Consider the following 16,455-nt stretch of genomic DNA (forward strand, 5'->3'; position numbering starts at 1 on the left):
ACTGGGTCAAAACTTGAGACTTGAATGTTTTTGCTTTGAAGTCTCAACTCAAGACAAGTCTTAAGGGTGTCAAGTCTCAGGTACAAATGGGTGACAAACCAAAGAAAAAACTTGAATAAGTGCATAGAGAAACATAACAAATGCAGATGTTTGCAGACAGGGCACAAGGGATCACTGAAATGGTTTGATGAGTATGAAAATGGTGTGAATTGTACACAATCGCCTTTCAAGTCAAGCCAGTTGGGAGATTTTGGAGCAAGACTTTAGACAATGCTCTCCACCACCATCATCAAAACACCAAATGAGGGAACATCTTTTGGAGGAATGGTGTTCATCCTTCCAGTAGAGTTCCTCAGATTCCTCAGAGACTATATCACAAGCAGCACTGAAGCTGTTCTGGAGACTCGTGGTGGACCAACTCCTTACTAAGATGCTAATTGTTGGTTTTTCCCTTGATTTAATGTCACCCTTATAAAGTTAAGGGTTACAGCAGTAAAGTTCAAGTCTCAAGTTTACAGCTCTGGTATACACACACAGATACAGACACAGTTTCATAGATGCAACATAACCTATGCATATGCATGTATTGGGTATCACACTGAATCCTTCCTTCCTGTGTGTGTTTGTGCTTCAGGGGATGTATATCAAATCGACGTATGATGGACTCCACGTTATCACTGGAACCACAGAGAACGTGAGTTTTTGATTCACTCAGTTTGAACACACCTGATCCACAAGCTCATATTCTACTGTGAATCCACATCTCTGTTTCTCCTGAATTTGTTCCCATTGTCCTTTCTTGTCCTTCAATTTCTCCCTCTACAGTCTCCGGCAGATCAGTGTAAGAAGATCCACGCGGGTGATGAGGTGATCCAGGTCAACCACCAGACAGTGGTGAGCCTCCAAACACAACACTGTGCTCACAAAGAATCATAGAAAATGTACTTTCCATGTGTTTCCACTTTGAATACATACTGCAAACTGTCATTTGTTCTCCATTCTGTGCTATATTGAGGAGCTGTCAAGGTACACGGTGCCTGCTACCACCAACCACCACCACCACTGCCACCATGGTGCTTCCTGTCCTGTGCCTGTGTTGCTATGTAGGCTAATTAGGCTTGCTGCGGGGGCTGATTATAGGACGATTGTAACAAGACCTTTGTTCAGTCCAGTGTGATTGTCAGCGCACTCTTTCTGGAATTTGATCCAATTGTCACAAGTAACCCCTGAAGGAGTCGTCTGGTTTGAAATGTTGAAGTCATGTTCCACTTTCAGACTTGAATAAGTTGTAGCACTTGCCTTCAACTTGTCACATCAGAGAGAGGCACAAAAATGGGCAGCCATTTTAAACGCAACGGTGCCTTGTGAGAGCATGTGATTGAGCGCGCTGTCTATTGCCTGAGCTGTCAGCTCTGGTACAAACGATTTGTTCCAGAGTTTATTTGAGATGTGTGTGATCTGTGTGTAGACGTCTTTAGTGTGCTTTTCCGTGAGTATTTCCTCGTACGTCTCGATAGGTGCTGCTCATGCGAAAGCGTGCGTGCGTGCGTGCCATGGGGAGCGGCGTTGATTGACGCGCGAGGGAGCTGCGTGTTATCTCTCTCCCTCTCTCTCCTCGGGGTGACAGTGCAGATCGCACCCTGCCAAGCTCCCAGCTCCAACCCCTCATTACTCCCTCAGCTAGACCCTCACCACTCTGATCCCTCACCCTGGGGGAGGAGATAAGCAGAGGGAGACAGAGGTGTGTGTGTGTGTGTGTGTGTGTAGGAAAGGGAGGGGGTGAAGCAGTCAGGGGATGCTGGGATGTGGCAAAGCTAGGGAGAGTGGGGCGAAAAAGGGAGGAGGAAGTAAAGAGGGACTTAGGGAGAAGAGGAAGATGATGAAAAGAAAAGGAGGAGAGAAGGGGGGAGAACAGCAGAGGGAAGTCTCTAGTCAATATAGCTGTTTTTTTTTCCAATCCTAAATCGAGCTGCTGAGATGGAAAGATGGATACACACTACCAGCAAACTCTCTGTCAACATCATGGCTGATAAGTTTATCTAGTGAGGCTCCATATTTAAAAATTAGATTAGTGTGAATATTGAATGAACAAATTCCATTACATTATAGAATCATTATGTAGGCCTATCCCACGTATTTAGCAACAGTGCTGCCTTCATGTCTATGCATGAGCTTCTGTTTGAGACCCACTTCAAAACAGGACTCGCGGTTTTTAGCTCAGCTTCTCTTTTGAGGTAAAAAATGTGGAATTTGCTCAAATAACAAACTGATTGTTTGAAGAGGCAACATAATTATGTGGAGGTAATAGCATCTGGGAAAATAATGAAGACCCCTGGGATTTGAAAAACCTCTCCAGCAGCAGTTTATGCTCTATTATTATTTTTGGTAGGTCTCTCCATGTTTCCCTCTGCTCTCTGCGTATTTGCATAACAGAACAGTTCTAAACTGGCCTGGTTAAGGTAGGTTTTGTGTACACTGTGAGGCTGGGCATTGTTTGAAATGTTTTGATACTAGTGCTGATAAAGTACCTGTATTTCATTAAAACTTGCACCTTCTCATCTGTCCAATCAGTATGAAGCTACAGCCTGCCGCCTGTTAGTTTAGCTTAGCATAAAGACTGGAAGCAAGAGGAAAGGATTAGCAAATGAGATATAACATGTTAATTAGCTTAAGAGGTGCTGTTAGGTGGATTTTTTTGCCTTTGGACAAAGCCAGGCTAGCTATTTCCCTCTGCTCCCAGTCTTTATGCTAAGCTAAGCTAACAGGCAGCTGGCTGTCGCATCATATTTAACAGCTGACTTCGTTATGGGACTGTTATCGATCTCACCATCTTACTCTCAGCAAGAAAGCAAATAAAATGTTGGACTATTTCTTTCACAAAAGAAGCCAACATTCTCAAATTGTAAATACAATTTGTCTACACACAAGCTGCCATTTAAGAACTTTCTTTTTAAAATTGTCAACAAGATTATAAATCTGACCAGAGATTTAATGCCAGCTTTTGGTATTTGAATGTTTTTAATACACTGACATATTTTGCTTAGTGTGAATCAGATGAAAAGTGAATGATGTCAGTCCTGGTGAGTACTTGTGTCCTTGCGTGCCATTGTTTTTGTTTTAGTAGGCAGAACAGCACAGGACATACAGTAGAAACATACTTTCATCCAGTCTTTTGTTGCTGGTGAACGCTGGCTGAACCCAGAGTCCTGAACTGGGCCAAAGAGAACAGGAAATACGCTAAAGGCTGACACAGGCTGGTCATCATTATGTCAGGAATAAGGTCACAGCAGTTCTGTCTGCGTGTGTGTGTGTGTGTGACTCTGTGTGTATGTTTATGTGTGTATGTGTGTGCGTGCGCAGTGGCCTCTGCGGACATTCCAGTAGCTGAGACCAGTGTAGCCAATCAATGGCCTGACGAGTACAGTGAGCTCTGGAGACAGGCTGGCCGGAACCACAAGGAAACACTGCAGTCAGCACTCCTCTTTTACTGTTTTACCATCTCTCTCTTTCTCAGAACTAAACCAACCTGACTAAGCCGTTCTTTACTTTAATATGACAGTGTTTGCAGAACAGTGGTACTGGGTCAGTGTGGTGCATAGTCTTGCTGTATTGACAGCTATGAAGTGTAGTTACTGGTTTGATAGCTGAAGCATGGTGGAATAGCTTTTATGCAGCTGATGGATGCATCTTTACTGGTGACTTCAGCATTGTGTATAACATAAACAACACTGTGAACAATAGGAAGCACTCAGAGAGCACATTCATCAAGGATGCAGAAACATCACATATATTAACTTCAAAGTACACATTGTGATGGATGATCTTGCTGATTTGCTCATGGTGGCCATAATTTTTGGAAAATATCCTAACCCTCTTAATTAGGACTTACAAGGATATATAGTGTCCATTGTGCAAAAATTTAAAGTGATTACCTTGAAAAACCAAGTTATGTCCAAAGAAATGTAATCATGTCACCACTTTTACGATCTAGATTTGGCTGAAAGTGCACAATGTATCTAGAAGGATTTGGCAACCACTTACAGAAACAATGTACAGTTATAAAAGCTGTAATAAAACCTTATTTAAGGCTTTTTCAAATATTTCATGTTGTAAATTTAGTGAATATTTGATTTAAAAAAACATTGTAGATGATCTGTGCTCCAACAGGAAGAGAAAGGTTTGACATCAATCAAATAAAATGATGACATAATCATAATGGTGCCAAAATTAGTGTGACCCGTGAGAAAAAATATTGGCCTCTATACATCACATATCATGTACGGTATCAGGACATGTGTGTGTGTGGTGGTTTGCAGTTTTACAGCTCAATATTTGTGCGTGGTGGTTTTCCTCACCAGATTTGGTTGCTCCCAGTGCACTGTGTACGGCATGTGTGCGTGGTGGTTTGCAGCAGTTGTTTCGGCAGCCCGGTGTGTATGTGTTCCTCAGGTGGGCTGGCAGCTGAAGAACCTGGTCAACGCTCTGAGAGAGGACCCGTGCGGAGTCATCCTCACATTGAAGAAAAGACCCCAGAACACCCTGAGCTCCACGCCGGCTCTGCTCAGGAATGTGCGCTGGAAACCACTGGGCCTGCAGGTAAATATCAGCAACATGTGCACAGGGCCGTCGCCAGGGTTTAGAAATTAGTGAGGTCCAGAATTTTTTCTTTTAATGGAGCTTATTTACTGCATTTCTGGACAAGCAAAATTGATACCAAAATGGCACCTACACAAACTACACACACAAACTCATTATCTATAATATACAGGGGGACCTGTTGGCAAAAATACTTTTATTAAAGCTGCACAATTTGTCACAATTTATTCTCACTCTTCTCCTGTGTGCGTCTGTGTGTGTGATGTTTGGTTGAAGACCACACTAACTACAGGCTGTTCACCAGCCTCCCTTGTGTTGATTTCCTGCATACATCATGGTCTTTCCCTCCACTTTTTCACTTCTTGGCTCACTGAAATGACATAAAATAAGAAAGACAGATACAGACACACATAAGTTATGATCAGTTAGTGCAGATGCAGCGAAATATTGGTACTAATCTTCACGACATGTATTACCTTTTGGAAGGCTAGCTGGATCCTCTTGTGGTCAGAGGCATCCTGAGAACTCTCTCCTTGTCAACTTTCACTTTCCAGTGAACAGGGAAGGATGTAAAGTGACTCCTGTTTCTCTGTTCTCCTCTCTATTCTGCTCCTCTCTGTTCTGCTTCTCTCTGTTCTCTTCCTCTCTGTGCTCCTTCTCTGTTCTTCTGTCTGTCCTGCTACTCTCTGTCCTCATGGTCACATTCTTCTCTGGTTTCTTCTGGTTTATTTATTTGTTTATTTGGCATTCTTCTTCTCTTACTGGTCTGTCTCTCACTGTTCTGTCTGACTTGTTTTCTGTGGGAGGAGAGATCAAGGAGGTTGATTAGACCTCTTATTGATTACATCACATTATGTTGCTTGAGGATCATTTGGAATGAAGGGTTTCAATTAGTGCATGTAATTATTATGAAAATATTGCAAGAGTAATACAATGATAAGAAATAAAACAAAAACTAGAAGAAAAAACACATCCAGGGTCTGACATATGGCTATAGGCATACAACATTATAAATACTTAGGGGATTTTTAGTTTATTTTCCTTGCTTTTAGTTTCTATAGTTGTAAGATTCATTTTTAAACTTGTGCATTTGAAAATGTAAAATTACAGGCACTTCTTGAGCCAAATCATGTTATCAGTGTAAAAAATACTAATTACAGAATTTTATTGAGAAAACCAACTCTCAGCCTGGCCTCTCACTTTGCTGTTAACTAGTGTTTACATGTTAGCTGGTTAGCTATCATAGCCTCAAGCTTGCTTGAGTCCTGCACTCTTCAAATAAGAGAAATAATGCATAATTACATCAACACTGATATTCTAGTTGATGTATGCAGTAAGTAAAATGTTACTTAAGTAAGTAAAATGTTAAATTAAAAGATAAGTTGCTAGGAAGCTTTCATTAACAACATTAACTAGAACATCAGTGTTGATATATATATATATATATATATATATATATATATATATATATATATATATATATATATATATATATATATATACACATATAGGTATACTTTTTGTAGTTATAGTTAGGATTTGTGGTAGCATAATTTGGCACTGTGTAAAGTAAGCTGTGTTGCACCTTGAGCTTTATCTTTGACTCATTCTCAGTTCTTGTTTTTACTGCCCACGCTCTGCTTTCTCCTACTGGCATTTTAAACAAATATTTTCAAAGGGAACTTGTCCACTGTTTGACCTTGCATCAGTCCTCCTGTTGAGCATTTCAACAAATGTCTTATTTTCACAGCCTGCTGTACTGCTGGCACAGTTGAAAATCATTCACAAATGTGTCAGTAGCCTGATTTTCACCTGAAGCATACTTTATTTTGATGCAGATAACTAAAAAATGAAGTATCGGAGGAGAAAAATGGCTTATTAAATAGAATTTCTTCCATTTGTCTGTTTTTGCACCAGAGATGTGTGTGGAATAATTCAAATGAAATAATATGGCCTCATCAGGAACTATAGTGCAGAGCAACAAGGTCACCAAATGTTCCATCCACGCTCCCAGACATATTCACATTTAGTGAGACTTAGGTCCTGATTCATTCAACCTTTGCCCCAAAGGACATCTTCTTTTCAAAAGGGAGTAAATTTTTAATGTACAGTACATCTAAAAGGTGGAATGCTTGTGTGAAGGCTTACAGCTCACAGGGGGGTGTACACATTTCACTTGAGGGCAAATACTTTGTAAATCCGTCATTCAGTCAGAGCCAAGAGGAATCACTCAACACTTTTGGTGCACAAAAAGAACAAGTTGTGCCGAGACGGATGCAGGGGTGAGACGAGGGCTAGTCTGATGCTGCCTGAGTGCTTTGTGAAGCGGCGACTGTCTTGTCAGGCCCCTGTGTTCCACGGCTGCTATTTTTAACCTTGCATCAGGCTAATTCATTTACATGCTACATGCATGCTTTGATCTCTGCTCAGCGCTTGGCTGCTCTTTGGCTTTTTCTCTGTCTTTCTTTCATTCTCTGTTTTCTAAATAGGTGTCCCCTTTTTCCCCTTTACGTTTTTTATCCTTCCCCCCTCGCTGTCACTTCCAGCATCCCTGTTTTTTGTTCTTTTCAAGCAACTGTTGTCTGTATTTATGTTTTTTTCTACATGTCTGTGAACACAGATACGGTATATATGTAACAATATGTACTGTATGTGTATGTGTGAGTGCTAGCATTAACATGGGTACATGAGAGACTTACAGATTTCGCAGTTTAGTGTGTTTTGTGAATATGGTTTCTATAACGGCCCAGGAACTATTTAAACCCTGTAAAGACCCATTTGACTTCAAGCCTGCTGCAGCTTGATCTCTTTCTATAACAGGCTAGAGAACTGTTCTTTTCTCCAGGTTGCTGCCTTGTTAGATCATTGCTTTAAGTTGGTGCTATGAGCATATTGTTATATGTGCTGTGTGCAACAGCAGAGGATTGTGGGAATGGTTCTGTGAGAGTGTTCTACCCTGATGGGCTGCTAAGACACAAACGCACCGTGAGCGCCCATATCAGAGCGCAGAGATATCTGTAGGAGAGGAGAAGAAAGGAGTGTTTTAGATTTGTTCTCTCACAGAAAGACTGGAGCTCTTAATTATTCATAAGCAACTACAGGCAGCTCCACTGGCTTTGAAACAAGAGCCGCTACTCAGCAAATGCTGGAGATAATTCACTGAATCCAAAATATCCTGCTAAACAGGCTGTGTGTGTGCTGGGGTGGGGGGTGTGCACACATTTCTAAGCATGGCCATATGCATGCTTGTCCATCTGTATGTGTCAGAGCAAGTGTGTTTCTGTGCATGTGTGTGCACGCATGCAGAGAGATGTTTTCCGTTATCGGTCCCGTTGCTCCTTTGAGAGGCGAAGGAACTGGGTCACTGCACTCTGTAAGCAAGGCTTTGGATGCATACTGTACGTACTCACTCCCAAACAAACACACATACAAACAAATGCACACTCATACCTCTAAGCCTGGTTTTGGAGGATGAATTGTACGGCTGTGAAGTTTAGCCCAAATGTGGCAAACATTCAACTGGATTATAACTGAATCCACAAAGGAAACAATTTATCTCTGCAAATTATCATGTGATTCCAGCCCCAAATCCCTCTATGGCAACCTCTTTTATTCCACTAAATAATAGCACGTCTCTCTCTCTCTCTCTTTCTTTCTCTCTCTCTCTTTCTGTTTATGTATGTGTGTTTGCATGTGTGTCTGTCTGTCTGTGTGTGTGTGTGTGTGTGTGTGTTGTCAACGGTAGAACGGAAGAAGAGCAATTTGATGATCCACTGTAATTACAATGCTGGCAATGATTTCAACAAATAACACTAGGATTACTGTGACGCTGCATGCATGCATACATGTGCGCTGCGCTGCTGCAAAATGTACATGTAGGTAGTCGGTTCATGTGTGACTGAAGGCCACATCAGCGTCCACATCACAGGTCACTCCACTGGTCACATGTTTGCCACATATTGTCTGTGACCCCACTTTCATAAATCTGTTATATGTTTAGACATATAAATAATTACTTATTGTGAATGCCTGCTATTTTAGGCAACATGTATTGGCCGGTTATGTATTATTGATGGGTTAGCTGAATGGGTGAGTATGGGTATAGCTTCTTTGACATCTTAGTTACAGTACATTCCTTTGGTCTATTTTTGTGTTAGTGGCAGAAGTTTGGACACAATGATGCCATAGCAACTTAAAAAAACTGACATCATGTTAAGGATGTATCTGCTCTATTTAAGCTGTAAAGTAGGACTGGAGAATATGATGTAAATGTTAAATTGTCATTTGTCTGGATAACAATAACTGTTGACAATACACTCTCACCTCATGGTTCATTTAGTAGCTGTTCTGGAGCTTTAGGACATATCACATGATCTTCTTCAGCAGATGCAGTTTGATGCTCAACTTGTAAGCCAACATGGACGAGAAGTCCTAAAGGTGCTCAGAAAAAACCTAAATTTGAACATCTACAATTCATTGATAACTGTGCAAAGTCTGCTGATGAAGCTCATGTGATATGATTCAAAGCTCTAGAACAGCTGGCCTACTAAATGGACCTTGAGATTATTTTGTCAACTGGTGTTTCCAATATCAAGAATGAACTTTGAAGCTTTTCTTCTCTTATGCATGCTTACTTTTTATATGTTTGTCTTGATTAATTACAACACAACAAGTAAAAGATTCTGGACAGGACTGGGGGCCGATTGGTTGTTTGAACATCTGGTTAGACATCAATGGATGTTGTAGCTATTCTCCATTTAGTTATATAGAATCCAGACTAGGGCTGCCTGACCAATAAATCATCTGGGGTAATATTATATATATATTAGCCAATTTTAGCTTATTGTTAGCTATCAGTATTAGCCCGTATATCATGTTGTGTTGTGTCTAGTGCTAGTTAGCAAATGTTATCATGCTAACACGCTAAACTATGGTGAACATGGCAAACCTTATACCTACGAAACATTGCTACTGTGAACATGTTAGCGTACTTTAGCGACATTAGCAGTTAGCTCAAATCTCCTCTTTGCCTAAGTATAGCCTCACCAAGCTGCTAGCATGGCTACAGACTTATTGTAAAATGTTCCACTCAGTGTATATCTTGCTCACAATTCTTTAATAACCAAAAGGCCTAAAAAATACAGTAGACAAGTAGTTAGTTAGTTAGTTATCATCCAGCCCAACTGTTAATTTTATATTTATAGTGATTTTGTACTTTTAAGTCCCTTATGTAGTAAAAATATCATGTTCAGCACATTAGAGTGTGTGTGTGATTTGGCATGTGTGCATGTAAAGGCAGTGCCATGGGGAATACTGGTCTGGAGAGCGTTTCAGTAGTACATTTTTAGGTAGTTTGGAGTGGACGCAGCAGGGGTCAAATGGTTTAAGTGCTGTTTTAACAGACTGGGATTTTGCCCGCTGTGGAAGTCCAATCTCTCAGTACTTCCACCCCCACCCCCCTCCCCTTCCCCTTTTTCATGCAGGCAGCAGTGGGCTGTAATCACTAAATTACTGTTTTCACTCTCAGCTCCAGTCACCACACCGCACAGCTCCCCCGCCTTGCTCTCCCTCTCCTGCACTCTTTCCCTCTGTCTCTCTCTCATTGTCCTATTTCCTTTGCTCTCCTCTCTCCGTCTCTCTCTCGCATCCCTCTCTTTCCACCCCGTCTTCATTATTTATTGTGAAGCCGTCTTACTGTAAGCTGCCTTCAGAAGAGGAAGAGTGTGAGAGAGAAAGAGATGAAGATCGAGACAGGGCCTGGGGATGGAGGTAGTGGAGGGGGTGGTGGAGGGAGTGGGTGGAGGGGGGCAGCGGTGGAAAGTTTGGAATATGAAATGAATTCGCCTAATGCACTGCTGATGAAATGATGAAACACTGGGTTTCCTTAATGAGAACGCTACCCGCCTCGCCATCGCTCAGGCTCCGTGTCTGTTTATCCATTCTGTCCACACTCACATCTCCTCTCTAAAATGGAGCGTACTCCTCAGACATACAGTAAAACACTCCATCTTTTACAATCTGTAAACCTCTTTCTCTGGGAGAAATTGCCAGCATGAGCTACGTATTTGTCACCCCAGCTGTTCCAGCTGAGAACAAATATAATTCATTTGAAATTTGGACTGAGTTCCCGTGACATCAGAAGTGAGGCAAATGAATCTACATGTCCTTGAGTCAAGCTGAGGTATAGGAGGCCACGCTAGCTTTCCTCTGTCCTCTCCGTCTTTTGTAACATAGGAGAGAGGAGAAAGTCAGAGAGAGTAGGGGAGAGGAGAGGAGGGGTTGTCATGGGAACAGACATGGAGAGCCCTATGTGAGTGAAGAGGCTTGAGACAAAATGACAGAATAGTGAAACGATTGAACGTGGGAGAGGCTGCACAGTCAGACAGATATAAAAAAAGACAACATACACAACATGGCAGCTCCGTGGAAATAACTCTCTTGTTTGTGATTCAGTGTTAAAACAAGTGCTGGCTGCAATACAAGGAGAGAAATCACAAATAAAAGGTTCCCTTCCCTCGTAACACCATAAACTGCTTGCTTGTTTGTTTTTCTCTGTGAGGTAGGTGGGAGCAGGGGAAGATCTAATGCTCAGTTTCTGCAGGTTGTGCTCTGCAGATCCCTTCACCATCTTCCAATTATAACATAATGAAAAGGAGCTGAAATAGAGTAATTCTCTCCTTATTTCTCTCCTCTCTCTTCCTTCAGCCGGTCCCCACCAGCCCCACCAGCACCTCCCCTACACCTGGTGGAACTTTGGGCATGTCCAAAATGGACGCCCCAAGCATGCAGGACGTCTATATCCTGTCTCCTGTCTCTGGACTCTACAGCACCAGGTCAGACGCTTACACACACATGCAGATGTTTGATGATAATGATCACAATGATTATTATTATACTGATGATGACACTGATCGTGGTGCTGATGACATCTCTGCTGCTCTCTCTCCAGGGAGGAGCTGGGTTTGATGTCATGTGACGACATCAGCCGGTACAGCGTGAGCTCCCAGTCCGGCTCCAAAGGTTCAGAGGCGGTCAGCTACTACCTGGACCAGGACAGCGGTCAGTACTTCTCTCTGCTGGAGGGAGATGGACCCCCAGGGCCTGACTACGACAGGGGCCGCAATACGGGGGTTCGCAGGCGGGACAAGACCCCCACCCATGGTAAGACGGAGACTGCAATTTATGAATTGGAGCAGGAATGGCTCCGGACTTGTGCTTGTGTAGTAGAACAGCACGTGATCTCTCACCAGTTTTCTCACCTTTTTATTTTCACCTTTTCCTCAGAACTCCTCCTTATGTGTTCATCACTCGCTTCATGGCTCTGCTTCTTTGTGTCTATATCTTGGGTACACACATCCTAAAAACACTGATCACATGCCAAAGGGTCAGTCCAAAAACAGTGTCTCCAGCTCCCTGTCTGCCCCACCACATGTGCCCCCCCTCGTCTTCCCAGACCGTTAAGACATCCTGTAATTTCATGGGAGACTCTGAAGGGGTCACTATACGTGAAAGGCGAGGGTCCCGTGACTGACAGCTGCATCAATAAGCTACTTCTCAAAAAGACTGGATTACCAGTAGGGTAAATCAGGCAGCTGCTATTCTTTTAGATCTGGTTAGTTTTGAAAAATGATTCAAATGTCATAATCAATGTAAATGTAATGTAAAAAAAGAAAAAGGTGATTACGAGAGAAACAGAGGCTAAATAAAGACTGCTAACTAACCAACCTCACTACAGAACATTTCACCCCTCATGAATATTCATGCTAACATCACTTATATTTAGTCAGATTCTGAAAACCACAGTTAGGTCCTTGGATTTTATGTACATTTTAATGTACTTGGACATTTTATTGTACTTGTACTAAAACTGGATATATGTCAAGGCAGCTGGAAACTTTGTAAAGAATAAATAAGAAAGAATAGAGAAAAAAAAGAGTAAAAATAAAATATACCCTCTAAAAAAAACAGTTAGAGTTCCCTAAATTAAAATTTACTTTATTTTATACAGTCTATGTGATTTCTGTATTACTACTAATACTGACACAGAATTTCTCCTCAAATTAGCAGATCTGTGCTCGCTCTGCTACCCATGTTGTGGTGGACTTCACTGACCTGGTTCCAGACCTCTGAATTGTTCAGCCATTCAAATAGTTCAGGTGTTGAGCTCACTGACAGCTGTTGGCGAAACAACAACTGAGTAGTCGGAAGTCAAAATGGGGATGTAATTTTCTTGTGCCTGAGCCAGAAAAAGAGCGACATACAAATAACCCAAAAAACCTGGCGGCAGGGATGGATGTAGTGAGTTGACTTACAGAAATAACTTGTAAATTGGAATATTTTTTCAATCAACATGACAAGTGTTATGCTGCTTTTAGCGACCGCTGCTGCAAGCTATGAAAGTTAACCCACACTCCCAAACATGAATATGATATCATGACAAACATCAACACGATATCAGACTGAATAATAAAGTAAAAAGGAAATACTACTAGCTTAACTGTCTTACAACCTGAAATTTGGTCAAGTGACCCTTGCCTTGCATGTCACAGCAGTCCCTGGAGAGCCTCCCGTACCTTCCCCCTCACCTGCACACACCTTCTCTCCCTTTCACCTGTCCACCCGTCCAGCTGTCACCCACGCTGTCTCTCGGTCAACGTCTCTCCGCAACACCCACCCCATAGCCAACCCCCCTAGCCGACTCTGATTGCTGATTGGTCGTTCCAGGTGACCTCAGACCTGTTTCCATGCCTCCCGAATATAACTGGATGGCCGAGGCCAAGGAACCCAGCATGGGCAAGAGAGGGAGCCGAGGTACACACACACACACTCACACACACAAAGACATGTACACGCAAACACAGGGCCTCACAAACTTAAAAGAAGCGGGTTGGACTGGTGCCTTGCTTTCCTCCATACTCAGCTTAACACATTTCAGCTCATCCTCTGGTTATCCATGGTGGTGTGGTTGTGTAAGGGATACATATCTGCCCGGTATGTATCTAACAGAGTGACAAATAAACATAAATGCAAGGAAATTGCATTTATACAGCTGCTCTGGAAATGAGGGTATTTCTATGTGACCAATTCTAACCAGCTCAACCGTTTTGTGGTGAGACTCGATCTGTATTCAACCGAGGATCCTCCAATCTACCATCAGAAAGTCTATGAATAACATTAAAGCACAATACTACTGTCGGGCTCTGCCTTTCTCTCTCTCCTTCTCTTTCTCTCAGTCACTTTTTAGTTTTTCACATTAAAGTATATAGATAATAAACAAATTAGATGAGAAGCTTTTTTCTGTCTGGAGCTAAAGCAGAATAAAACTTTCTGTGACTGACAGGATTTAGTAGTAGTTCCCTCCGAATCAGCGTAATCATTGCAAACAGATTTGCTGTATGTCCCCGGCCGTAGATCCCTATCAGATACTACGGCTTTGAGGCAGTTTTATCCCTTTCTATTGGGTTTTTATCTATTCAGGGTCTATTCATCCTCATCTGTTTCTACTCTGGGGTTCTCCCTTGACTCTACAATGCTATCTCCGCTGTCTCTGGTTTTCCTCCCTCTGTCGTACGTTCTGGTAACCCCTTTCCATCCTCTAACTGCTGCGTCCATCCACCCCTCTTCCCCACAGATTCAGACAACTCCCTGCTGCGTTACCTCAGCGACGACAAGATCCTGGTGATCGAGGAGGAGCCCGAGGGTCCGGGGAGGGAGAGCCGGCGGGATTCTACCAGACGCTCTCGGCGCAAGAGCCGCAATCCCAGCAGCCCTAGCTTTCCCATCAGCCCTTCCATGCTGTCCTCCACACTGCGCCTAGACCAGCCACCCGATGCTTTGCCTGTATGTACACAGTCTTTTAAATCAGATTTTTTAGCGAATTATATTGGTTTTCATCTGTTTCTAGCTGATTTCTGTAGAATAGTCCCCTAGTAGTAGTTTGGTTTACCGACAGCAGTCAACAAATAATCAATCAATCAACTGTATATACAGTGTAAGAAAATTACATTATTACTCATGTGCTCCTGGGTTGTATGTAGTTATTACTGTCTTTGTATCTAATGTTTTGCCATGCTGGTTGTTATCAATCAAGTATCAAGTCGTCATTGTCAGGGCTGGAGAGGTAAAATGAAGGGTGAGTAAACCCTGCCTCAGCTACTCTATCGCAGGCCTGCAATGTATGAAAAGATGAACCTATCAGACTGTATCTCAAAAATGTATCTTGAACCTCAATACAATTCATATGATTCATGTTATAGATGAACATTTGGAATTAAACAGATAACAAAACTGACTGATGTAAAATTAATTTGTTTAAACTTAAAGTCAAATCACATACATAAGTGGACAGCTTGACTTACTGATGAAAAATCTACAGTTTTTTGTGTCTCTTAATTGTTAATTGAAAATTAGCATGCAAGTTTTACTGTATTTATACAGCATCAGTCATTTTCTTCCAGGTGCCAATCTTGTTTTAAAGTATGCCTTAAAGTCCAACTGAGATTAAATTGAATGGGTTTTTTTGTCTGGTACAGCATACATATCTGCTAATCACATGTCCTGTGGTCTTCTTTAGGAAAAAGCAGAAACCAAAAGAGAGAAATTTTATTTTATATTTTCTTTGGTTTCATGATGTTGTTGTATTAATCTGTCCGAATACTGTACAGAATAACTTGTTTCCATACAGCCAATCAAATCTCCTAATTTTAAACCATATTTGCTTAAGCCAAACTGCAACACAACACAAGTGCCACTCACTTTGCTTAAGTCTACTTCTTATCTAACTTACAAATACGGGACAAATGATAAGTTGTAAAGTATTGAGGGACTGTGTTTTTATGGGATGTGTTGACAACCAAAAATATAGGTATACTAGCTAGTATATATTTTTGGTGTCTGCATACCATGACTAGTATAGAAAATATGGTCCAATGTGCATGGACATTTCGAGCCTTTCTTGTGCGTACTTAATATCTGACAGACACAGGTGGCAACAATAAATGAGCACTGAACTGATTAATCAACAAGATGCATTTATTGCAATTGCAAGGACAGGAAAAATGGGAAACAACTGAAACTTTCCTCGTCTCACTGTAGACTTTAGTTAAAAACATGCAGATGAAAAGTCTTCATTCACAGACTGTTGTTATTTAACTGATCAAAGAGTGAACTGAAAATAATTCCTTGTGAACTTTTATCTTTCTTAATCTCATTACTGGTGGCAGATTCAGGTAGTTTTTATAGCTTGTAATTAGTGGCACCAAAATCCTCCTCATGACTTTCATCCTGATTGTTTCCTTTAGCAAACTAGAATAAAGTTACTGGATGTCTTACACTCACTCACACGTCTTTCTGTATCTCACACTTTCTGTCTGTGTCCTTACACATAGAGGGGAACTGTCTGTGATTGCAGGATAGGTCATTGTGTTTCACACATTCACACACATTGTTGTTGTAGAGGAGACCAAGGAGAGTGAGGATGATCAGTGTTATAGCATAGCTGCCAGCTTCACGGATTATGAGAATGACAGTGACACTTTCAAACACGCCCCTCTCTAACGTTCTGGTTGCGTTTTCTCTTACACACACGCAAGTACGCACACACACAGGTACACCCACACAAACACACACTGGCACAGAGGAGTGCATTTGTATGCACGGTAACCATCTCACGACTCATCCTAATATCCCCATCTCCTCAGACACGCCTGATTCTAAATAGGAGTTTATTCTGGACAAACACATACACACTTGCATGCGCGCACACACACACACACACACACACGTATCCCTGTGAGTAGGTGTGTGACTCAGCATCAGCCAGACCAATTACAAGCGCGACTGACAGACTGTGCTTAAAAC

The 16,455-nt window shown here is 41.9% G+C and overlaps 1 protein-coding gene across 6 annotated transcripts in view; it reads left to right on the top strand.

Moving 5' to 3' along the window:
- Window positions 1–16,455, top strand: part of si:ch211-26b3.4 (connector enhancer of kinase suppressor of ras 2) — a 60,551-nt gene that overhangs the window by 30,757 nt on the left and 13,339 nt on the right. For 5 of the 6 annotated variants that reach the window (XM_042419875.1, XM_042419877.1, XM_042419878.1 and 2 more), the window contains 7 exons: window positions 635–694; window positions 826–894; window positions 4,450–4,596; window positions 11,302–11,429; window positions 11,546–11,757; window positions 13,321–13,407; window positions 14,228–14,436. In XM_042419875.1, coding sequence (XP_042275809.1) covers window positions 635–694; window positions 826–894; window positions 4,450–4,596; window positions 11,302–11,429; window positions 11,546–11,757; window positions 13,321–13,407; window positions 14,228–14,436 — 912 coding nt within the window. The remainder of the gene's footprint in view (window positions 1–634; window positions 695–825; window positions 895–4,449; window positions 4,597–11,301; window positions 11,430–11,545; window positions 11,758–13,320; window positions 13,408–14,227; window positions 14,437–16,455) is intronic. The other variant, XM_042419881.1, reaches the window with a different exon arrangement.

Source organism: Thunnus maccoyii, chromosome 8 (genome assembly GCF_910596095.1).
Source record: "Thunnus maccoyii chromosome 8, fThuMac1.1, whole genome shotgun sequence".
NCBI lineage: Eukaryota > Metazoa > Chordata > Actinopteri > Scombriformes > Scombridae > Thunnus > Thunnus maccoyii.